Source organism: Sturnus vulgaris, chromosome 33 (genome assembly GCF_052056855.1).
Source record: "Sturnus vulgaris isolate bStuVul1 chromosome 33, bStuVul1.hap1, whole genome shotgun sequence".
Lineage (NCBI taxonomy): Eukaryota > Metazoa > Chordata > Aves > Passeriformes > Sturnidae > Sturnus > Sturnus vulgaris.
The window spans coordinates 530,045-554,288 of record NC_142275.1 but is presented as its reverse complement, the minus strand read 5'-3'; the positions used below and the strand labels follow the sequence as shown (position 1 = coordinate 554,288).

Below are 24,244 nucleotides of genomic sequence, written 5' to 3'. Positions count from 1 at the left end.
CCCAAAACTCATCCCAGGATTCCAGAACCGACTTCCCAATGCCCTTGCCCTGCTCTTCCCGCTGGGAGCCAGGCTGGGAGTGAAATCCCTCTCCCTCCTCTGCAGACTCCAAGCCCGCATCGCCCACCGCATCCAAGAGCTGGAAAACCTCCCCGGCTCCTTGGCCGGAGACCTGCGGACCAAAGCAACCATCGAGCTCAAGGCTCTGAGACTGCTCAACTTCCAGCGCCAGGTGAGTGCTGGGAGCACCTGGTGGGGAGGTTCAGGAGCCAGGAAGGTGTCGGGGTCACCCCGGTGGTCACGGGTTTTTTTCGGGGGGGTCACAGCTGCGGCAGGAGGTGGTGGTGTGCATGCGGCGCGACACGGCGCTGGAGACGGCGCTCAACGCCAAGGCTTACAAGCGAAGCAAGAGGCAGTCGTTACGTGAGGCCCGGATCACAGAGAAGCTGGAGAAGCAGCAGAAGATCGAGCAGGAGAGGAAACGCCGGCAGAAACACCAGGTTAGGGGATTTCCCCCCACCCTAGGGAATCGGGGGAAAGGAGGCGGCGGGGATGGAATTTTTTTTAAGTTTGCGGGGTCGGGAGAGGTTGAGTCCGGGTCGTGGTGAGTCCGAGGGTTTGGTGATGGTTGTCGGGGTGATTCGATGGGCCTTGGGACGAGTCGATGGTCACTGGGAGCGTGTGGTGGCTACTGATACACCCTGATGGCCATTGGAACCCTCCAATTGCCATCCCTCTCTTTCCCAACTCCACCAAATCTGTGATCTGACAGCCGCGTTCTCCTCCCACAGGAATACCTCAACAGCATCCTGCAGCACGCCAAGGACTTCAAGGAATACCACCGTAGCGTGAGTGGAAAGATCCAGAAGCTGACCAAGGCAGTGGCCACGTACCACGCCAACACTGAGCGAGAGCAGAAGAAGGAGAACGAGCGCATCGAGAAGGAGAGAATGCGCCGGCTCATGGTAAGCCAGGTGCAGGAACGAGGCAGCCGAGAGGCAGGAGAGGCTGGATCAGGGGTGGTGCAGCTGGATTTTTGTCTCACTGAGGGTGAAAAAGGGCACTGAGGGGTGTGTGGGGGTGAGGTTGGATCAGGAGTGGATCCAGCGAGATTTTTATCCTCACTGAGGGTGAAAAAGGGTACCGAGGGGTGTGTGGGGGTGAGGTTGGATCAGGAGTGGATCCAGCGAGATTTTTATCCTCACTGAGGGTGAAAAAGGCACCGAGGGGTGTGTGGGGGTGAGGTCAGGGGTGTTCCCAGGTAGATCCCACGTGTGTTGTTCACCCTGGGCAGGCAGAGGATGAGGAAGGCTACAGGAAACTCATCGACCAGAAGAAGGACAAGCGCCTGGCCTACCTGCTGCAGCAGACGGACGAGTACGTGGCCAACTTAACAGAGCTCGTGAGGCAGCACAAGGCAGCCCAAGTGGCCAAGGAGAAGAAGAAGAAGAAAAAGAAGAAGGTGGGGAAAAGGAGAAAGTCCAGGAGTGGCACTGGGAATTGCTCGTGGAGGGAGTGGCAGGGCTGGACTGCCCAGGCTGACTCCCCTCTCCTTCCACGTGTTCCTCTTCTCCATTTCTCTCTTTCTTCCCTTTCCTCTTTTCACTCTCTTTTTCTTGCTGTCTTTCATTTTTTCCTTTCCTTTTCTTCTTTCCCATCCTCCATCTCCTTCCCTTTTTTCTTCTCCTTCCCATCCTTTTCCTCTTCCTTTCCTTTTCCTCCCTACTCCTTCCTCTCCCTGTTCCTCCTGCTCCTGCCCCACAGAAGGCAGAGAACGCTGAAGGACAAGCTCCAGCCATCGGCCCCGATGGGGAGGTGAGTCCAGGCTCATCCCACAGATCCTGGGATGGCCAGGAAGAATCCACAGGGATCATCATCCCATTCCTGCCCTCCCTCCATGGGCAGGGAGCACAGGCCACGTCCCACCGGGTCTGTCAGGATTCTCCCTCCAACCCTTTCCCATTTTTCCCAGTGAGTTCTTGGGGGGGGGTTTAGGGCTGAGAATTCCCAATCCTGATCCATCTGCTGCTCCCACAGCCACTGGACGAGACGAGCCAGATGAGTGACCTCCCAGTGAAGGTGATCCACGTGGAAAGTGGGAAGATCCTCACTGGCACTGATGCCCCCAAGGCTGGGCAGCTCGAGGCCTGGCTGGAAATGAACCCTGGGTATGCTGGGAATACTGGGAATGGAGGGGCTGGGAATGGGAGGAGGAAACTGGAAATGCTGGTGCTGGGCGTGCTGGAGTCAGGAATGGGAATGGAGGACGGGGAATGGCAATGGAGAGCTCAAAATACTGGACCCAGGAGGGAAGTGGAAGCTGGGAATGTCAGAACCAGGAGGGAGCAGGGAGATGGGAACATCAGAGGCAGATTCCATTCGGAATTTCCTTGTTTTCCTCTGTTTTTTTCCCCCCCCCATCCAGGTACGAGGTGGCTCCACGCTCTGACAGCGAGGAGAGCGGCTCCGAGGAGGAGGAGGAGGTGAGGAGAGGGGTGGTCCTGCCCCATTCCCACTGAGAATGTTCTGGGAAGAACAGGAGAGGGCTGACCTCGGCAATGGCTGCTTGGCAGCACGGGAAAAATGGGATAAAACGGAATGAAACAGGAGGATAACGTGGATTGCAATGAGACAGAGTGGGAGCACAACGTAGGATAAAGTTATAGGGCAAAATAGGGCAAAATAACGGGATAAAACAGGATAAAATTAATTAGAAATTGAAAATGGGGTAAACTGAGATATAAAGATTTAACAAAACAACGTGATAAAATGGAATCTCTGTGTTGAGCAATCTCTGGGCAGCTGGGAGCACTTGGAAAATTCCCTTTGGGAAACCTCAGTTTTCATCCCGAATATTCCTGGCGTGTCTCCAAAAGGGAATGGGTGGGGAGCCTCCCATCTCTGGTAGCTTTGGGTGGGAGGGGTTGGGTGCTTCCCAGGATGTCCCTGAAGGTGTTTTCAATTCCTGGGAATCCTGCAGGAGGAGGAAGAGGAGCAGCCTCAGCCAGCACAGCCAGCTCTGCCCGTGGAGGAGAAGAAGAAGATTCCAGATCCGGACAGCGACGATGTCTCTGAAGTGGATGCCCGGCACATCATTGAGTGAGCCCTTCCCTCCCTCTTCCCCATTTCCCTGCTCCAGCTTCTCATTTCTAATCATTTCCCTGCCACAGGAGCGTGCCCCATTTTTTTTTTCCAAATCTTCCCAAAAAAAATGAGCCCTGACGTGGCGTTTTATCCGGAAATTCGCTGGGAAAACAACCCCGCACGGGACTGAGAGCGTTTCCCAGGAATCACCCCGACAGCATCATCCTTCAAACCTCCCTTTTCCCACCCCAAAAACCCAAATCACCTCCCTTTTTTCTCCTTTATTTTCCCATTTCTGCCCAGGAGGAACAGGGATGTTCCCTTCTCATCCGTATTTTTCCCCATCTCAAGATCACCCTCTCTTCCCTTATTCCTGTTCTTCCCTCAAGTTTCCCCCCTATTTATCCCATATTTTCCCCCTCTCATTCCCCCGGATACTCCCTCCCACCCTTTTTTCCATCTCCTACCCCGTTCCCTGGTGAACGTTATCCCGGTTTTTTTTGTTTGTTTTTTTTTTTTTTTTTTGTTTGTTTGTTTGGTTTTTTTGGGTTTTTTTTTTTTTTTTTGGGGGTGTCCAGGAACGCCAAGCAGGATGTGGATGACGAATATGGGGTGTCCCAGGCCCTGGCACGGGGGCTCCAGTCCTACTACGCCGTGGCCCACGCCGTGACCGAGCGCGTGGACAAGCAGTCAGCCCTGATGGTCAACGGTGTCCTCAAGCAGTACCAGGTCTGGGGGGGACACCTGGACGTCTGCTGGGGCTGGCAGAGAGAGGGGGAGAGAGGTTTTGTTGGTCTGGTGTGTTGGTTTGAAAGTAAAAGCGGTGAGAGACTCCAAGTGGGTGATAGAATTTAATAGGAAAAAAGAGGAAAAAATGAAATACACGCAATAATGCAAGATTAAAACACCCACAGAGTCAGAATACAACCTGACACCCTGTCAGGGTGTTGTTGGCAGCAGTCCCATTAAATGGTGGCTGCATCCTCCTGGGTGACACACGTGGTTCAGTTGAAGCAGTGCTCCTGTAAAAGTTTTCCTCTGAAGATCCAGCAATGATGTGGAAAAGGCTCGACTTTTCCTCTGGGATCCAGTGGGAAGGGCTGCCTTGGCCTTGCAAACCTCAGTTTTTTATCTAGGTAGGAAAGGCTTGGCTCCTGGGGCATCTGCCAGTGGGATAATATAATTTTATCAGTCACACAGCAGGACTTAGTGGCCCATTAACAGAATATTTTCTGGAGGAATTGGGTTGTGAAAAGATAACGATGATCATCCCCCTGATTTTATCAGAGGATATCTCCCACATGGAAAAGGATCACCACCCCTCCCACATTTCAACAGATGGTGATAAAAAACAGATTTTTTGCATTGTGCCCCAGGACATCTGGGAATGGGACAGTGGGATAAAAGGAGCCAGAGGTGGGAAGGATAATGAATCTGAGGTGGTGTGGGATAAGAAAATGGGAATGGTGTGGGATAATGAGCTGGATTCAATCCCTGCTGAAATTCATGGAATATCCCAATTCCTTCATCTCTCTCTGAATTATTAACCCGACCTCATTCCGAGCTCATTTGGATGTGCCCAGGTGAGGTGGGAGGTGGGGAAGGGGCCTCTCTCCCACTCCCCTTCCCACCCTCCTCATCCTCATCCCTGCAGATCAAAGGCCTGGAATGGCTCGTGTCCCTGTACAACAACAACCTCAACGGGATTCTGGCGGATGAGATGGGACTGGGGAAAACCATCCAGACCATCGCCCTCATCACGTACCTCATGGAGCACAAGAGGATCAACGGCCCCTTCCTCATCATCGTCCCCCTCTCGTGAGTGCTGGAGCAACCTGGAGGATCTCCCTCTCTCCCTCTCTTCCCCCAGCCCCACATTCCCAGATTCCCACCCCTTTTTCCCGTGTCGTTTCCCCCAGGACTTTGTCCAACTGGGCCTACGAGTTTGACAAATGGGCTCCTTCCGTGGTCAAGGTTTCCTACAAGGTGAGTGCCACGTTCCTGGGATTCCTGCTTCCATTTTTCTTCTTCCCACTCCGAGGAAGCTGAGCTGGATTCCAGCTCCAAATCCGTGAAAATCCATGAAATCCCGGTTTTTTTTGTTTTTTTTTTTTTTTTTGATCAGCAGCAGGGAAAACCCCCCAAACCTCCTCTCTTTGCCGTTCCCTAGGGATGGTCCCATCCTCTCCCTCCACCTTTTTTTTTGTGGGAATTCACGTTTGGAATTTTTCCCCCCCGCAGGGCTCTCCGGCGGCTCGGCGCGCCTTCGTCCCTCAGCTCCGCAGTGGCAAATTCAACGTCCTGCTCACGACCTACGAGTACATCATCAAGGACAAGCACATCCTGGCCAAGGTGAGGCCAGGGGGAAAGCTGGAGGGGTTTTTTTTTTTTCAGGATATCACCTCGCTCACGGATGCTGCAAACAGGAAAATATCCCCTGCCTCGTTTATATCCAAAATGGTATTTTATTCCCTGGAGCATCTGCACGAGCTGCTCCCCTCCTCAGCAGCCAAAGCTGAGGTGGAATTCCTATTCCTGATTTTTGGTGATGTAGGCCGTGATCCATCAGATATATGATTCTACTTTCCTTGGAAAAATTCCTTGGATAATTAATATTAATTGGATCCCCTACAAGACCCTTGTTGCCACATGGTTCAGATCCGTGGCCACGGGGTGAGGACGGGTGGGATAGAGCACTGTGCCTGTGGAACAATACTTGGATAACTCTCCAAATCCCAACTTTTGGGATTAATGGATTAGAGCCTTCTCCTCAGTGGAGCTGGAATCAACCATCATGGCAGGGATTCCCATCCCACTGCGGGTCTCTGTTGGTGTGGGGGAGCACACCCAGCATATTCCCCTCTCAAAACCACCGTGGGCAAACTCTGGCCACATCCAAACCCCCTTTTATCTCCCCCCATCCCTGCCCCTTTCCTGCTCCCCACAGATCCGCTGGAAGTACATGATCGTGGATGAGGGGCACCGCATGAAGAACCACCACTGCAAGCTGACACAGGTGCTCAACACCCACTACGTGGCCCCACGGAGGCTTCTCCTCACTGGAACCCCTCTCCAGAACAAGCTCCCAGAGCTCTGGGCTCTCCTCAACTTCCTGCTGCCGACCATCTTCAAGAGTTGCAGCACCTTCGAGCAGTGGTTCAACGCTCCGTTTGCCATGACCGGGGAGAAGGTGCAGGAAAAGGGAAATGTGGGAGCAGGGGCAGGGGGGCTGTTGGCAGCTTGGGGTTGATGTTAATGGGTTAGGAAGAGGTTGGAAGTGTCCCTGGAGCTCTGGGATGTGGATGAGTGTTTTTAATGGATCTGGAGAAGTTGGGAGTGGCTCTGGAACTGTTGGATGTGCTGTGGCTCCAGAGTTGACTGTGGTGGTGTGGGAGGTGACTCAGTGTCACCACTGAGGGCTCTGTTCCCTTCTTTGGGTGACAATTCCCTTCTCTGGGTGACAATTCCCTTCTCTGGGTGACAATCCCTGCCCTGGGTGACAATTCCCTTCTCTGGGTGACAATTCCCTTCTCTGGGTGACAATTCCCTGCCCTGGGTGACAATTCCCTTCTCTGGGTGACAATTCCCTATTCTGGGTGACAATTCCCTGCCCTGGGTGACAATTCCCTATTCTGGGTGACAATTCCCTATTCTGGGTGACAATTCCCTGCCCTGGGTGACAATCCCTGCCCGGGTGACAATTCCCTTCCCTGGTGACAATTCCCTTCCTTGGTGACAATTCCCTTCCCTGGTGACAATTCCCTGCCCTGGGTGACAATTCCCTTCTCTGGGTGACAATTCCCTGCCCTGGGTGACAATTCCCTTCCCTGGGTGACAATTCCCTTCTCTGGGTGACAATTCCCTGCCCTGGGTGACAATTCCCTGCCCTCCTCCATCCTGGGATACCCTCGGGGGATCTTCATCCCACTCCAGACTCTCCGTTGGCTCGAGCAGCTGATTTGATCCATCCCGTTAAGAACTGAAGGTCGGGGCGTTCTTGGAGCAGAGGGACCCGGTGTTTTGGGATACTGGGGGTCCTTGCAGTTCCATTTCTGATGACAATTCCCGTTCCTGGTGACCATTCTCTTCCCTGGCCAGGTGGACCTGAACGAGGAGGAGACGATCCTCATCATCCGCCGCCTGCACAAGGTGCTCAGGCCCTTCCTGCTCCGGCGCCTCAAGAAGGAGGTGGAAGCTCAGCTCCCAGAAAAGGTGACACTGGAGGGGTCCCCTTTATCTTTCCCCATTCCAGGATATGATTGGGAAAAGGGGGGGGTGTCCATCCTGGGATATGCACATGGAGCTTCATCCCACTCCAAAATCGTTGCTGGGTTGGGTCGAAGAGATGTTTGGGTTGATCCTTCTGGGGACTCGAGGAGTTCTCAGAGTGGGGTTTTGGCGTCCATCCCATTCTCCTCTAATCCTTAAAGGACTACACCTGTCCTTCCCCATCCTGGAACGTGCAGGTGGGGTTTCACCCTGCTCCAGCACTCGCTGCTGGGTTGATTTGAGCAGGTTTTGATGCCTCTCTCTCTGTCTCTCTGGGAATTGGTGACTTCCCAGAGGGGCTGGGTGTGACTCCTTTTTGGGTCCTGGCAGGTGGAGTACGTGATCAAGTGTGACATGTCAGCACTGCAGAGGGTCCTGTACCGGCACATGCAGGCCAAGGGCGTCCTCCTCACCGATGGCTCCGAGAAGGACAAGAAGGTCTGGGATGGGAAATCGGTGCTGGGAGGGATGGAAGTCTACTGGGAGGGATGGAAATCGGTGCTGGGAGGGCTGGGAATGGGTGCTGAGAGGGCTGGGAATGGGTGCTGGGAGGGCTGGGAATGGGTGCTGGGAGGGCTGGGAATGGGTGCTGGGAGGGCTGGAAATGGGTGCTGGGAGGGCTGGGAATCGATACTGGGAGGGCTGGAAATCGATACTGGGAGGGCTGGGAAATCGATACTGGGAGGGCTGGGAAATCGATACTGGGATTGCTGGGCATGGGCCAGTTTGTTCCCACTGCGGGGTGGGTCGAGCTTGGTCCCCCCCCACCATATTTGGGTGATGCACAGAGGCTCCTCAAAGCGGGTTTGTGAGAAGAATAAATACACAAAATAATTGGGAAAAGACACTTTTATCCCAGCTAAAAGGAACCTGCCCCGTTTTCCATCTTCATTCCCCCAAAGCAGCCTTGCCTCAAGTGGACTTGGAGGTTTTTTAAAGCTTTGAATTTAATGTCTCTGAGCTATTTTTTTTTTTTTTTTTTTTTTTTTTCGGGGGAGGCATTCCTGGGGGATGCTGGAGTGGTGAATAAAGATGGAATTCAGCATTAATATGGGATTTTAACCTCCTGGATGGTTCCTGGCAGGGGAAAGGAGGCACGAAGACTCTGATGAACACGATCATGCAGCTACGAAAGATCTGCAACCACCCCTACATGTTCCAGCACATTGAGGTGGGGCCGACGTGCAGAAAAATGGAGATAAATCCGGGGGGGATGGACCCAAAACGGGCATAAACCCAACAGGGATAAACCCAAACAGGGATAAACCCAAACAGGGATAAACCCAACAGGGTTAAACCCAAACAGGGATAAACCCAACAGGGTTAAACCCAGCAAAATCAGGATAAACCAAAACCCCAAACAGGGATAAACCCAAACAGGGATAAACCCAGACAGGGATAAACCCAACAGGGTTAAACCCAAACAGGGATAAACCCAACAGGGTTAAACCCAGCAAAATCAGGATAAACCAAAACCCCAAACAGGGATAAACCCAAACAGGGATAAACCCAGACAGGGATAAACCCAAACAGGGATAAACCCAGACAGGGATAAACCCAGACAGGGATAAACCCAACAGGGATAAACCCAACAGGGTTAAACCCAACAGGGTTAAACCCAGACAGGGTTAAACCCAGACAGGGATAAACCCAGACAGGGTTAAACCCAACAGGGTTAAACCCAACAGGGATAAACCCAACAGGGATAAACCCAGCAAAATCAGGATAAACCAAAACCCCAAATGGGGATAAACCCCCAAACAGGGATAAACCCAAACAGGGATAAACCCAAACAGGGATAAACCCAACAGGGATAAACCCAACTGGGATAAACCCAGCAAAATCAGGATAAACCAAAACCCCAAATGGGGATAAACCCAGACAAAACTAAACCCAAACAGGGATAAACCCAACAGAGTTAAACCCAAGGAAGCCAGGGATGAAGCAGAAAAAAAAAGGGATAAATCCAATGGGGATAAACCCAGCAAAACCAGGATAAACCAAAACCCCAAACAGGGATAAACCCGAACAGGGATAAACCCAGACAGGGTTAAACCCAAACAGGGATAAACCCAAACAGGGATAAACCCAACAGGGTTAAACCCAAGAATGCCAGGGATGAAGCAGAAAAAAAAAAGGGATAAATCCAATGGGGATAAACCCAGCAAAACCAGGATAAACCAAAACCCCAAACAGGGATAAACCCAAACAGGGATAAACCCAACAGGGTTAAACCCAAACAGGGATAAACCCAAACAGGGATAAACCCAGCAAAACCAGGATAAACCAAAACCCCAAACAGGGATAAACCCAACAGGGTTAAACCCAAACAGGGATAAAGACAAACAGGGATAAACCCAACAGGGTTAAACCCAAACAGGGATAAAGACAAACAGGGATAAACCCAGACAGGGATAAACCCAGACAGGGATAAACCCAAACAGGGATAAACCCAACAGAGTTAAACCAAAGAAAGCCAGGGATGAAGCAGAAAAAAAAAGGGATAAATCCAACGGGGATAAACCCAGCAAAACCAGGATAAACCAAAACCCCAAACAGGGTTAAACCCAAACAGGGATAAAGCCAAACAGAGCTAAACCCAAACAGGGATAAACCCAACAGGGATAAACCCAAACAGGGTTAAACCAAAGAAAGCCAGGGATGAAGCAGAAAAAAAAAAAGGATAAACCCAACGGGGATAAACCCAGCAAAATCAGGATAAATCAAAACCCCAAACAGGGATAAACCCAGACAGAACTAAACCCAAACAGGGATAAACCCAGCAAAATCAGGATAAATCAAAACCCCAAACAGGGATAAACCCAGACAGAACTAAACCCAAACAGGGCTAAACCCAACAAGAATAAACCAGATCAGGTCATCAGGCCCACCCACCTTCCATCATTATTTTCCACCCAAACCAATCCCTTCCCTCAGCACCTTCCTGAGGGAATTGGGGAGGGAAGGGTTTGGTTCTTTAGGGGCAGGTGCAGATTTTTTTTTTGGGCCGTTTTGTGCTGGTTTCTGACATTATTTCTCCTCTTGATTTCAGGAATCCTTCTCGGAGCACTTGGGATTCACCGGAGGGATCGTGCAGGGGTGAGTCACAAATTTTTGGGGATCTCCAAACATTTTTATGAATTTACAAACTCAGAGTGGGGGTGAAGGATGAACCAACCACCCCAAGGGAACCTCGAATCCTGATTTTTTTTTTTTTTTTTTAAATTTTTTTTTTAATTTTTTTTTTAATTTTTTTTTCCTCTCTTTGTGCTCGTTTTTATCCATCCCAGGCTGGATTTATACCGTGCCTCTGGGAAGTTTGAGCTCCTGGACAGGATCCTACCCAAACTCCGGGCCACCAACCACAAGGTGCTGCTCTTTTGCCAGATGACCTCCCTGATGACCATCATGGAAGATTATTTTGCTTACCGTGGCTTCAAATACCTCAGGCTGGATGGTGAGTTCACCCCTGGTGGGGTGAGGGGTCAGTGGTGGTCCAAGGTGGAGCTCAAGGTGGAGACATCAAAAAAAAAAATAAAAAAAAAAAATATAGCAAGGTGTAAAGAAATTAAGATATTTGGGGGTGGAGAGAAAGATGATGGGGAATGTCAAGATAAAAAAAATACAAAACCATCAAGATTCAAAGATAAATCCCTTAAGTGATGTTGTAAAGGTAACAAAATAGGTGTGAAGATGCAGAGGTGAATTTTAACGTGTCAAAACGGAAAAAGTGAGATAAGATATCAAAAAAATTTAAAAAAATAATAAAAAAAAAATCAATGTCTTGATATCCAGATTGTGTGAGATTGATATGAAGGTTTATATCCAGATTGGCATCAAGATTTTAAATATCAATATCTCGATATCCAGGTTGCAAGATCACTGTCAAGACTTTGAGACAGCAAGATGGATATCAGTGTTTATTAAGATTTATTAAGATTTATTAATATTAACATCAAAGGCATCCAGATTGATATCGAGATATTAAAATATCAGGATGGATATTTTGATACCCAGTTTACAAGATGCACATTGAGACTTTGATACTGAAATACCAATGGAAAGATCAGTGTCAAGATTTCTATCAAGACTGATATCGAGATATCAGAGATCAAGATCAATATATTTCGTTTTGATACCAAGATATTGAAGATAATTTCAATATATCAAGGATTGATATCAGGTTTTAGAATATTGATGTCAAATATCAAGATCAAGATATCAAAGATGGGTATCAAGGCATCGTGTCCTCATTGCCTGCTGCTGTTTTTCCCATTTATTCCAGCTGATTTCCTGATGAATCCCAGGATCCTGTCAGGCTGGGGGAGGGCCTTGGGGTGCATTAATTAATTGGATTGCAGAGTTGAATCAGAGCAGGATGGGCTTGAAGGTCCTTTCCAACCAATTTCATGATTCTGAAATTAAAACAAATTAATTTCTGACCCATAGCCCCCACATATCCCTGATATAACAGCCCCCAAAATGGCCTCAGTGCTGCTGTGATCCCAACTTCTGGGACACCTCCCACCCCCCCTTTTTTTTTTTTTTTTTTTTTAAAATCTTTCTACCAAAATCAGCCCAACCTTTCACAGGAAATCTTTGCCAGGGGGGAAAAAGCTCCAGCACTGGGGGTGGGTCAGGAGTGACTCCCGTGTGGGATTTCAGGGACCACGAAGGCAGAGGACCGAGGGATGTTGCTGAAGACATTCAATGAGCCAGGATCTGAGTATTTCATCTTCCTGCTGAGCACAAGGGCCGGGGGCTTGGGCCTCAACCTTCAGTCAGCCGACACCGTCATCATCTTCGACAGCGACTGGAACCCGCACCAGGTACGGCCGGGACACACCTGAGCACAGCCCTCCCCCAGCCCCCCTCAACGTGGGGTTTGAAAATTCACACAGAAATCCACCTCAGAATCGGCCTGCTGGTCCCAAAAAAAATAAAAAAAAAAGTTCGATCGTCGAGGTGAAAAATCAACCCAAAACGCATTGATGGAACTCGTCCATCCAAAAGTTAACGACCCCCAAAATCAGCCAAGTGACCCAAAGCCCCAAACCAGCTGACCCAAAAATCAAGTCAGCATCGCTGGATGTGACCCAAAAACCCAATGGACTGGTCCCAAAACCAGCTGGGCCAAAGAGGAGCAGCGGGGTTGGAATTTTGGAGTTCTCTGAGAGCCACCCCCAAATCCCAGTGCTGGTTTCCCTGCACCCTCTGGTCTCTGAAAAAAAAAAAAAAAAACAAAAAACAAAACCAGCCAATGATCCCATTCTGGGATTCCCCAAATCCTCTGGGATTGCTGAGGGCACATCCCGATGTCTTTGAGGGTTTTTGGGGCCCCTCATCTAATGCTCCTCCTTCCCACAGGAATCCTGGTGGTCCCATTTTCCCAAATTCCCATAATCCATGGGGATCCCTGTGCTGCATCCCACTCTCCCGTGGTTTATTTGAGGTTAAAACCGGTTTTTTTTGGTTTTTTTTTGGCACCTCTTGGCCGATGTGGCCATTTCCTCCAGGACCTGCGTGGTCCCAGCAATCCCATCACCCCAAATTCCCCTGATCCTTAGGGGATTTTCAGAGCCCTTTTGGGGGGTGGATGCCAAAAGTGGAATTTGGCACCTCTTGGCCGACGCTGCCCCTTCCCACGGGACCTCCATAATCCCATTTCTGAATCCCTGGGGATCCCTGAGTCACCCCACATCTTCCCCGTGCATTTTTGAGGACAAAAGTGGGATTTTTGGCACCCCATCTGTCCCACGGGACTTAGGTGGTCCTGGTGATCCCATTTCTACATCCCCATCACCCTTGGGAATCCCTGCAGATTTTGAGGACGAAACCAGGGGTTTATGGGACCCTTTGTGGCCCCATCCCACCGGATTTCCATAATCCTGGTGATCCCATTGCCACATCCCAGCCATCCTTGGAAATCCCTGACTGCCCTCAGGCCTCATCCCACATCACCACATCAGGAGAAGAGCAGGATTTTTTGGGAGCCCCCGTGCTGCTGATGCCTTTAATTTTAAGTTTTCCTCTCCTCCTCGGATGTGCTTTTCTGACGTGCTGGGCTGACGAAGACAAAACCACTCCTATTCCACTTAAAAAACTCAAGGCCAGTTCCTCCAAACTTCAGGCCCTGAGCACAAACTACGTGGAGAGGTGGGCTGGGCTCACACAAATTAACCAGAACCTATAAAAATGGAAGATTTTTGTGACCAATCTTTGCTTTCCTTCCATCTCGGAGCCACTCGCTGCGGCACTCGGGGCTTGATTTTCACAAAACCTCAAAATAAACTTCATAAATAGAAATACGCCCTATTTAATTCTGCTTTACTCTTGCGTGTAACCTCTGCTCCCAGCTCCTCCAGGCATTTATTTATCACTGTCCCCGGTTTTTTTTTCCCTTTCCTCAACTCCTCCAGGACCTGCAAGCCCAGGACCGGGCTCACCGAATCGGGCAACAGAACGAGGTTCGGGTTCTGCGCCTCTGCACCGTCAACAGCGTGGAGGAAAAAATCCTGGCAGCCGCCAAATACAAACTGAACGTGGATCAGAAAGTGATCCAGGCGGGAATGTTCGACCAGAAATCCTCCAGCCACGAGCGCCGGGCGTTCCTTCAGGCCATCCTGGAGCACGAGGAGCAGGACGAGGTGAGGATCGAAGTTTTTTTTTTTTTTCCCCCCCGCCCCGTAAGAGTTCGGGGTGGGGGGGGTTAGGAGGTTAGAGAGAAGAGTAGGATTTTTTTTTTAAAAAAAGAAAAAAAAACCAGACCAACCCCAGAGCAGGAGGCATGGCGGCTTAGTTCGGAATTTTTTTTTTAACGGGAGTAACATCGGGAAAAAAAAAAAAAAAAAAAAAAAAAAAAAAAAAAAAAAAAAAAAGGCGCCGGATTGACAGCCCTGGAGACTGAATCCCTGTGTTTATCCACAGAGCAGACAGAGCGCGGGCAGTGGCAGCTTCCCCCACGCTGCCTCCTCCCTGTGCCTGGGCGCTGAGTCGGAGGAAGCACCTCTAAAGGTGAGCGGGGTCCTTCAGTCTCCACTGCCCATTCAATCCTCCCGCCAGGCACCGCGCCCGCAAGGCAGGGAACCCGCCCGGCAGCAGAGCAGGCACGGACAGGAAAGGGCTGGGGAAAAAAAAAAAATAAAAAAAAAAGAGAGAGAAAAATGGAAAAACGGGTCGGAAAGAGGAAAAAAAAAATTAAAAAAATGAGATTTAAGTGGGTTGAAAGTGCCAGAAATGAGATTTAAATGGTCTGAAAGTGCCGGAAAATTGAGATTTAAATGGCCTGAAAATTGGGATTTAAATGGTCTGAAAGTGCCAGAAAATTGAGATTTAAATGGCCTGAAAATTGAGATTTAAATGGTCTGAGAGTGCCGGAAAAAATGAGATTTAAATGGTCTGAAAGTGCCAGAACTGAGATTTAAATGGTCTGAAAGTGCCAAAAATGAGATTTTAAACGGTTCGGAAAGAGCCAAAAAAAAAAAAAAATGAGATTTAAGTGGGTTGAAAGTGCTGGAAAAATGAGATTTAAATGGTCTGAAAATTGAGATTTAAATGGCCTGAAAATTGGGATTTAAATGGCCTGAGAGTGCCAGAAAAATGAGATTTAAATGGCCTGAGAGTGCCAGAAATGAGATTTTAAACGGTTCGGAAAGAGCCAAAAAATTGAGATTTAAATGGCCTGAGAGTGCCAGAAATGAGATTTTAAATGGTCTGAAAGTGCCGGAAAAATGAGATTTCAATGGTCTGAAAGTGCCAGAAATGAGATTTAAATGGCCTGAAAGTGCCAGAAATGAGATTTAAATGGCCTGAGAGTGCCAGAAAATTGAGATTTAAATGGCCTGAAAATTGAGATTTAAATGGGTTAAAAGTGCCAAAAAAATGAGATTTAAATGGCCTGAAAATTGGGATTTAAATGGTCTGAGAGTGCCGGAAAAAATGAGATTTAAATGGTCTGAGAGTACCAGAACTGAGATTTAAATGGCTCGAAAAGAGCCAAAAAAATGAGATTTAAATGGCTGAGAAAGGCCAAAAAATGTGAGATTTAAATGGCCTGAAAGTGCCAGAAATGAGATTTTAAACGGTTCGGAAAGAGCCAAAAAAAAAAAAAATTGAGATTTAAATGGGTTGAAAGTGCCAAAAAAAAGAGATTTAAATGGTCTGAAAGTGCCAGAACTGAGATTTAAATGGCCTGAAAGTGCCAGAAATTAGATTTAAATGGCCTGAAAGTGCCAGAAAAATGAGATTTCAATGGCCTGAAAGTGCCAGAAATGAGATTTAAATGGTCTGAGAGTGCCAGAAAAATGAGAGTTAAACAGTTCGGAAAGAGCCAAAAAAAAAAAAAAAATTGAGATTTAAATGGTCTGAAAGTGCCAGAAATGAGATTTAAATGGCTCGGAAAGAGCAAATAAAATTGAGATTTAAATGGTCTGAAAGTGCCGGAAAAAATGAGATTTAAATGGCCTGAAAGTGCCAGAAAATTGAGATTTAAATGGCCTGAAAATTGAGATTTAAATGGTCTGAAAGTGCCAAAAAACTGAGATTTAAATGGCCTGAGAATGCTGAAAATGAGATTTTAAATGGATTTAAATGGCCTGAAAGTGCCAAAAATGAGATTTAAACGTCTCAAAAAGGCCAAAAAATTAAGATTTAAATGGCTTGAAAGTGCCAGAAATGAGATTTAAACGGTCTGAAAAAACAACCAAAAAGGGCTTTAGGGCTGGCCTGGAAATGCCAAAGAGTAGATGGTGATGGTCTGAAAAAGCTAAAAAAAAAAATTACCTAAAACCAGCCTGGAAGCGCCAAAAATAAGAGGAAAATGTTTTGAAAGAACTGGGGAAAAAAAATTAAAAAAAAACCAGCCTGAAACAGCCAAAAAAATGAGCTAAAACTGGTATGGAAGTGCCAGAAGGGACTTAAGATGAGATCAAAAGTGCTAAAAATTAGTTAGAACCAGCCTGAAAACAGCCAAAAATGAGTTTAAATTCACCCGAAAAGTTCCAAAAGTGATCTAAAAACAGCCTGAAAAATGCCAAAGGTGAGACAAAACCGGGTAAAACGAATTAGAACAAAAACAACCACCAAAGATTTAAAAATTGCCTGAATTGAGCCAAAAATGAGAAGAAAATGCCCGAAAAGCAAAAAGAGCTGAAAGCAAAAACGAATAAAAATGCCTGAAAAGGAGAAAAAAACTTTAAAAAAAAACAAATCACGCTTGAAAACGCCCCCCCCCCCAAAAAAAAGAACTAAAAAATCGCTTAAAACCACCCTGAAAAACAACGAGAAGTGAATTGAAACCGCCCAAAGGTGAGGGAAAACAAGACAGAAAACATGGAAAAAGCAGTTTAAAAAAATTCCCAAATCGAGTTATAGAAGCACAGTGAGCTGAATTAGCCAAAAAAAAAAAAAAAAGGAGCAAGGAGATGTTTTAAAGCACCCCAAAAATGAGAAAAAAAAAAAAAAAACAACGCGGGAAGTGCCCAAAAATGAGTGAAAATACATTGAAACCTCCCAAAAACCGAGAAAAATCACATTGAAACCTCCCAAAAATGAGAAAAAATACATTGAAACCTCCCAAAAACTGAGAAAAAATACATTGAAACCTCCCAAAAACTGAGAAAAATCACATTGAAACCTCAAAAAAAACAAGAAAAAATACATTGAAACCTGCCCAAAAATGAGAAAAAATACATTGAAACCTCCCAAAAACTGAGAAAAAATACATTGAAACCTCCCAAAAAACCGAGAAAAATCACATTGAAACCTCCCAAAAAACCGAGAAAAATCACATTGAAACCTCCCAAAAACCGAGAAAAAATACATTGAAACTTCCCAAAAGTGAGAAAAAATACATTGAAACCTCCCAAAAACGAGAAAAAATACATTGAAACTTCCCAAAAGTGAGAAAAAAATACATTGAAACCTCCCAAAATCGAGAAAAACCACATTGAAACCTCCCAAAAACGAGCAGAAATCACATTGAAACCTCCCAAAAACGGGCAAAAACCACTTGAAACCTCCCAAAATTGAATAAAAAGAAATTGAAACTTCCCAAAATCGAGAAAAAACCCATTGAAACCTCCCAAAAACGAGCAGAAATCACATTGAAACCTCCCAAAAGCATGAAAAAACCACATTGAAACTTCCCAAAAACCAAGAGAAATCACATTGAAACCTCCCAAAAGTGAGAAAAATCACATTGAAACCTCCTAAAAACCGAGCAAAAACAAATTGAAACCTCCCAAAAACGAGCGAAAATCACATTGAAACCTCCCAAAATCGAATAAAAACAAATTTAAACCTCCCAAAAATCGAGAAAAAACAAATTGAAACCTCCCAAAATCGAACAAAAACAAATTGAAACCTCCCAAAACCGAACGAAAAAAAAAAACCAAAAAAAAAAAAAATTTTGTAACCACCAAAAAAAAAAAAAAAAAAAAAAAAAAAGAGCCGAACGAACACGAAGCGGCCCCAAACCCCAAAACGGGGCTCGAACGACAGCAAAAAAAAAAAAAAAAATTAAAAAAAAATCAAAGAGGGGGCTCCAGGCCCCCCCCCCCCCAAAAAAAAAAAAAAAAAAAAAAAAAAAAAAAAAAAAAAACCCTGGGGAAGGGGGGCGCGGGAGGGGCGCGGGGAGGGGAAGCGCCGGGGGGGCAGCGGCTGAAGCGGCCCCGGGTTTGGGTTTTCCCCAGGAGGAGGACGAGGTGCCCGACGACGAGACCGTGAACCAAATGATCGCCCGGCACGAGGAGGAGTTCGATCTGTTCATGGTGAGGAGGAGGAGGAGGAAGGGTGGGGTGGGGGGAGGTGGGGGAAGGGTGTCACGAGGAGGGGGGAAAGGAGCGGGGGAGGAGGAGGAGGAGGAGGAGGAGGAAGAGCAGGGGGTGAGGATCTTGTGAGGAGGAAGAGGAAGGAGAGGAGGAAAAGAGGAAAGGAGGAAGATCTCACGAGGAGGAGGAAGGACAAAAGGAGGAGGAAGAAGAGCAGGGGATGAGGATCTTGAGGAAGGAGAGGAGGAAAGGAGGAAGATCTCACAAGGAGGAAGAAGAGCAGGGGATGAGGATGTTGTGAGGAGGAAGAGGAAGGAGAGGAGGAAAGGAGGAAGATCCCACGAGGAGGAGGAAGGACAGGAGGAGGAAGAAGAGCAGGGGATGAGGGTTTTGTGAGGAGGAAGAGGAAGGAGAGAGGAAAAGAGGAAGGACAGAAGGAGGGGGAGGAGCAGGGGATGAGGATGTTGTGAGGAGGAAGAGGAAGGAGAGAAGGAAAGGAGGAAGATTCCACAAGGAGGAGGAGGAAGAGCAGGGGATGAGGATGTTGTGAGGAGGAAGAGGAAGGAGAGGAGGAAGGAGGGAAGGAGGAAGAAGAGCAGGGGATGAGGATCTTGTGAGGAGGAAGAGGAAGGAGAGGAGGAAAGGAGGAAGGACACAAAGAGGAGGAGGAAGAGCAGGGGATGAGGATGTTGTGAGGAAGAGGAGGAGGAAAGGAGGAAGATCTCACAAGGAGGAGGAAGAAGAGCAGGGGATGAGGATCTTGTGAGGAGGAAGAGGAAGGAGAGGAGGAAAAGAGGAAGGACGGAGGAGGAGGAAGAGCAGGGGATGAGGATCTTGTAAGGAGGAAGAGGAAGGAGAGAGGAAAAGAGGAAGATTTCACAAGGAGGAGGAGGAAGAGCAGGGGATGATCTTGTTAGGAGGAAGAGGAGGAAAGGAGGAAGGACAGGAGGAGGAAGAAGAGCAGGGGATGAGGATCTTGTGAGGAGGAAGGAAAGGAGGAAAAGAGGAAGATCTCACAAGGAGGAGGAGGAGGAAGAAGAGCAGGGGATGAGGATGTGAGGAGGAAGAGGAAGGAAAAGAGGAAGGACAGAAGGAGGAGGAGGAGGAGCAGGAGATGAGGATCTTGTGGGAGGAAGAGGAAGGAGAGGAGGAAGGACAGAAGGAGGAGGAAGAAGAGCAGGGGATGAGGATGTTGTGAGGAGGAAGAGGAAGGAGAGGAGGAAAAGAGGAAGGACAGAAGGAGGGGGAGGAGGAAGAAGAGCAGGGGATGAGGATGTTGTGAGGAGGAAGAGGAAGGAGAGGAGGAAAAGAGGAAAGGAGGAAGATCTCACGAGGAGGAGGAAGGACAAAAGGAGGAGGAAGAAGAGCAGGGGATGAGGATGTTGTGAGGAGGAAGAGGAAGGAGAGGAGGAAAGGAGGAAGGACAGGAGGAGGAAGAAGAGCAGGGGATGAGGATCTTGTGAGGAGGAAGAGGAAGGAGAGGAGGAAAGGAGGAAGGACAGGAGGAGGAAGAAGAGCAGGGGATGAGGATCTTGTGAGGAGGAAGAGGAAGGAGAGGAGGAAAGGAGGAAGATCCCACGAGGAGGAGGAAGGACAGGAGGAGGAGGAAGAAGAGCAGGGGATGAGGGTTTTGTGAGGAGGAAGAGGAAGGAGAGAGGAAAAGAGGAAGGATAGAAGGAGGGGGAGGAGCAGGGGATGAGGATGTTGTGAGGAGGAAGAGGAAGGAGAGGAGGAAGGAGGGAAGGAGGAAGAAGAGCAGGGGATGAGGATCTTGTGAGGAGGAAGAGGAAGGAGAGGAGGAAAGGAGGAAGGACACAAAGAGGAGGAGGAAGAGCAGGGGATGAGGATGTTGTGAGGAAGAGGAGGAGGAAAGGAGGAAGATCTCACAAGGAGGAGGAAGAAGAGCAGGGGATGAGGATGTTGTGAGGAAGAGGAGGAGGAAAGGAGGAAGGACAGAAGGAGGAGGAGGAGGAGATGTGACCAGGAACGTGGAAAAGGCGTTTTCACATCCAGAATTCCCTCAGCCCAGGGAAGGGAGGGGGATGAAGAGCCAGAGCTGTGCAGGAACCTCAATGCCAGCGACATTCCCGGTCTGGGGAACCCCTCGGGAATTCTGTCCCAGCGTGCAGGGAAATGCCAGGGATGCTGCACCTGGATGGAGGAGCAGGACAGGGGGAGGCCGGTGACTCCCAGAACTCTCCCAATTCCCAAAAACTCTCCCAATTCCCAAAAACTCTCCCAATTCCCAAAAACTCTTCCTGATGCTTCAGCTCCGATTCCTCTGGGAGTTCACAGATCACTCCCAGTTCCTGAAAAAGCCCCAACTCCCAGTTTGGCTCCTCCAGCTCCCAATTCCCAGCTCACGGTGTGGTTCCTTCAGTTCCCCAAAACTCCTGCACTTCCCACAGTTGGTTCCTTCAACTCCCGAAACTTTTTCCCTTCCGAATTTCCTCCAAAAGTTCCTGAAGCAGCCCCTGGCTCTGAGCGCGGCTCCTCCACGTAGCATCCCCCCCATCCCACCTCAGATCTCCCTCAAAATCCCCCTTTGGATCCATCTCTGACCCCTCCCCGGGACCCCCTACCCAGATCCCCCCCGCCCCGTGACCTTTTTTTGCCCCGGTGGCAGCGCATGGACCTGGACCGGCGGCGGGAGGAGGCGCGGAATCCCAAGAGGAAACCGCGGCTGATGGAGGAGGACGAGCTCCCGTCCTGGATCCTGAAGGACGACGCCGAGGTGGAGCGACTCACCTGCGAGGAAGAGGAGGAGAAAATGTTCGGCCGAGGCTCCCGGCACCGTAAGGAAGTGGATTACAGCGATTCCCTCACGGAGAAACAGTGGCTTAAGGTATTTCCCTGCGTGGATTTTTTGCGGGGTTCTGCGCTCCTCTAAAATCACCGGGACCTGGAAAGGGATGTGGCAAAATGTCAATCCAAGGAAAAGCCCAGCAGGTCCTGGAAAACACCTGCGAGGCCTGGAAAGCTTCCCCAGAGATGCCAGAAAACACTTGTGGATCCTGAAAAAAAAAACAAAAAAAAAACCCACAGATCCCAGAACAACACCCCAAGTGTCCCTGGAAGCGGGAGCCCCGGTCCCTTTGGGGAAATCCCCGTCTTTCCAGGACCTCCCCCATTCCTTTGGATCCCCAATCCCGAGGATCTCCATCCCCATTCCCCTGCTAGGCCATCGAGGAGGGGACTCTGGAGGAGATCGAGGAGGAAGTCCGGCAGAAAAAATCCTCTCGGAAGAGAAAGCGAGAGCCCGAGGGTCCCGCAGGGCCCCCCCCGAGCGCCCGGAGCCGGGACAAGGACGAGGAGAGCAGGAAGCAGAAAAAACGAGGGCGACCCCCGGCTGAAAAACTGTCCCCAAATCCGCCCCCCCTCACCCGGAAAATGCGGAAAATCGTGGATGCCGTCATCAAGTACAAGGACAGGTGAGGCGGGAAGGGGGGTGGCAGGTGTTGCTGGGGGTGGGGTTCCCTGACACAACGGGGATGGGGTGAGGATGATGAGGATGATGAAGGCCACCCTTCACACCCATTTTTTTTTTTCCACCCCCCCCGTAGCAGCAGCGGGCGACAGCTGAGCGAGGTTTTCATCCAGCTCCCATCTCGCAAGGAGCTGCCGGAGTACTACGAGCTCATCAGGAAACCTGTGGACTTCAAGAAGATCAAGGTACTGGGATCCACTGGGATCTGTTGGGATCCACTGGAATCGATCCTCTGGTCCCCCCACCTCATCCCTTTTCCTGCTTCCCAGGAGCGAATCCGAAACCACAAATACCGGAGCCTCAACGACCTGGAGAAGGACGTGATGCTGCTGTGCCAGAACGCCCAGACCTTCAACCTGGAGGGGTCCCTGGTATGGAAAACCAGGAAAGGGTGCCCTGAATAACCAGGAACGGCACCTGGGAATGGCCTGGAACAGTTTGGAATAACAATCACGATGGCCTGGAGTGTCCAGCAATGATCCTGAATGCCCCTGGGTTTTTGTTTTTTTTTTTCCCCCCCCAGATCTACGAGGATTCCATCGTGCTTCAGTCTGTGTTCACCAGCGTCCGGCAGAAAGTGGAAAAGGAGGAGGAAAGCGACGGAGAGGAGAGCGAGGAGGAGGAGGAGGGAGAGGAGGAAGGCTCGGAGTCCGAGGGTGGGCACTGGGATGGGAAGGGAGGGGGAGAGGGGATGGGGATGGAGGGTCAGGATCCATCTGGAGGGTCTGAATTCCCCCCCAGCTCGCTCGGTGAAGGTGAAGATCCGTCTGGGCCGGAAGGAGAAGGTTCCAGAACGTGGGAAAGGCCGGCGCCGGGGGGGGCGGGGGGGACGCCCCAAACCCCTCCTGAGCGACGACGAGAGCGAGGATGAGCAGGAGGAGGTGAGAGAACCTGAGGGTGTCACCAGATCCTGGAAAGATGTCACCTGGATCCTGAGACAGACTCCCAGATCCAGGGAGTGACCCTAAATCCATCATTCTGACCTCTGAATCCCGGGCTGGACCCCCCCAAATCCTTCATCCTGATCCCAAATCCAGGGAGTGACCCCTAAATCCATCAGTCTGACCTCTGAATCCTAGGCTGGACCCCCCCAGAAACTGGGAATGACCCCAAATCCTTCATCCTGATCCCAAATCCGGGGAGTGACCCCTAAATCCATCATTCTGACCTCTGAATCCCGGGCTGGGAATGACCCCCAGAAACTGGGAATGACCCCAAATCCTTCATCCTGATCCCAAATCCAGGGAGTGACCCCTAAATCCATCATTCTGAGCTCTGAATCCTGGGCTGGGAATGACCCCCAGAAACTGGGGATGACCCCCCAAATCCTTAATCCTGATCCCAAATGCAGGGAGTGACCCTAAATCCATCATTCTGAGCTCTGAATCCCGGACTGGACCCCCCAGAAACTGGGAATGACCCCCCAAATCCTTCCTCCTGATCCCAAATGCAGGGAGTGACCCCTAAATCCATCATTCTGACCTCTGAATCCTGGGCTGGGAATGACCCCCCAAATCCTTCATCCTGATCCCAAATTCGGGGAGTGACCCCTAAATCCATCATTCTGACCTCTGAATCCCGGGCTGGACCCCCCCCAGAAACTGGAAATGACCCCAAATCCTTCATCCTGATCCCAAATCCAGGGAGTGACCCTAAATCCATCATTCTGAGCTCTGAATCCTGGGCTCGACCCCCAGAAACTGGAAATGACCCCAAATCCTTCATCCTGATCCCAAATTCGGGGAGTGACCCTAAATCCATCATTCTGACCTCTGAATCCTGGGCTGGGAATGACCCCCAGAAACTGGGAATGACCCCCCAAATCCTTCATCCTGACCCCAGATTTTGAGCTGAACCCCAGAGCGCCTCATCTCAATCCCAAATCCACGACCTGACCCCCGAATCCCGTCCTTGAACCTCCCAAATGCCTCATCCCGGCCTCCAGTTCCTCATCCCTTTTCCCCCCTTTCCAGGATCGCTCCGGCAGTGGCACTGAGGACGACTGACCCCAACATTCCACGGCTCCAGAATTCTGCGAAATCCCAGAGCCCCCTGCCCCCCACCCACCCACCCACCCACCCCCCTCACCCCCGTTCTCCCCTGTAGCTCCGACGGCAGCGACACCGGAATTCCCAAAATCCTGAAAATCCCAAGAAAAAAACACGTCCAACCTTGTCTGTATTTATAGCAGAGAATCGGCACTGCCACAGCCACCAGAGCTCCCCGACCATCCCTGGATGGTCTAACTGGGCTTATCCCGGGTTGTTTCAGATGGTCTCAAGTTGTCCCTGCTCATCCCAAATTATCCCAAATTGTCCTGGACCGTCCCAAGTCGTCCTGGGCTATCCCAGATTCAGACGGTTCTGGATTGTCCAGGGTGATCCAGACCATCGTGGGTGCTCCTGGATCGTCTGAGATCAGCCCAGGTTGTCCTCGGATTGTCCCGGATCATCCCAGCCTGTCCCGAGTGGTCCAATCTGGATCTTCCTGGTGGTCCCAGGTTGTCCTGGACCATCCTCCATCCCCTGGGATCCTCCCGGCCAATCCCGATCCCACCCCCCCCCCCATCTCCGTGCTGTTGCTGTCCCTGGATTCCCAGCAGTCGATAATTAATTAATAAATTAATCCAACGGGA

The 24,244-nt window shown here is 49.6% G+C and overlaps 1 protein-coding gene across 4 annotated transcripts in view; it reads left to right on the top strand.

Moving 5' to 3' along the window:
• The window catches only part of SMARCA4 (SWI/SNF related BAF chromatin remodeling complex subunit ATPase 4), a 30,715-nt gene extending 6,471 nt beyond the window's left edge, over window positions 1-24,244 (top strand). Inside the window, exons 8-36 of one of the 4 annotated variants that reach the window (XM_088154996.1) lie at window positions 106-232; window positions 327-500; window positions 792-965; window positions 1,295-1,462; window positions 1,765-1,815; window positions 2,038-2,168; window positions 2,426-2,483; window positions 2,981-3,099; window positions 3,663-3,813; window positions 4,739-4,902; window positions 5,004-5,070; window positions 5,326-5,436; window positions 6,032-6,274; window positions 7,183-7,296; window positions 7,684-7,791; window positions 8,438-8,524; window positions 10,406-10,452; window positions 10,644-10,810; window positions 12,019-12,182; window positions 13,773-14,000; window positions 14,281-14,367; window positions 18,045-18,122; window positions 20,749-20,967; window positions 21,303-21,553; window positions 21,689-21,794; window positions 21,879-21,980; window positions 22,133-22,265; window positions 22,351-22,490; window positions 23,583-24,244. In XM_088154996.1, the coding sequence (XP_088011122.1) occupies window positions 106-232; window positions 327-500; window positions 792-965; window positions 1,295-1,462; window positions 1,765-1,815; window positions 2,038-2,168; window positions 2,426-2,483; window positions 2,981-3,099; window positions 3,663-3,813; window positions 4,739-4,902; window positions 5,004-5,070; window positions 5,326-5,436; window positions 6,032-6,274; window positions 7,183-7,296; window positions 7,684-7,791; window positions 8,438-8,524; window positions 10,406-10,452; window positions 10,644-10,810; window positions 12,019-12,182; window positions 13,773-14,000; window positions 14,281-14,367; window positions 18,045-18,122; window positions 20,749-20,967; window positions 21,303-21,553; window positions 21,689-21,794; window positions 21,879-21,980; window positions 22,133-22,265; window positions 22,351-22,490; window positions 23,583-23,615 (3,802 nt within the window). In that variant the 3' untranslated portion in view covers window positions 23,616-24,244. Of the gene's footprint in view, window positions 1-105; window positions 233-326; window positions 501-791; window positions 966-1,294; window positions 1,463-1,764; window positions 1,816-2,037; window positions 2,169-2,425; window positions 2,484-2,980; window positions 3,100-3,662; window positions 3,814-4,738; window positions 4,903-5,003; window positions 5,071-5,325; window positions 5,437-6,031; window positions 6,275-7,182; window positions 7,297-7,683; window positions 7,792-8,437; window positions 8,525-10,405; window positions 10,453-10,643; window positions 10,811-12,018; window positions 12,183-13,772; window positions 14,001-14,280; window positions 14,368-18,044; window positions 18,123-20,748; window positions 20,968-21,302; window positions 21,554-21,685; window positions 21,795-21,878; window positions 21,981-22,132; window positions 22,266-22,350; window positions 22,491-23,582 lie in introns of all 4 variants that reach the window. The other 3 variants (XM_088154995.1, XM_088154998.1, XM_088154997.1) reach the window with 3 other exon arrangements.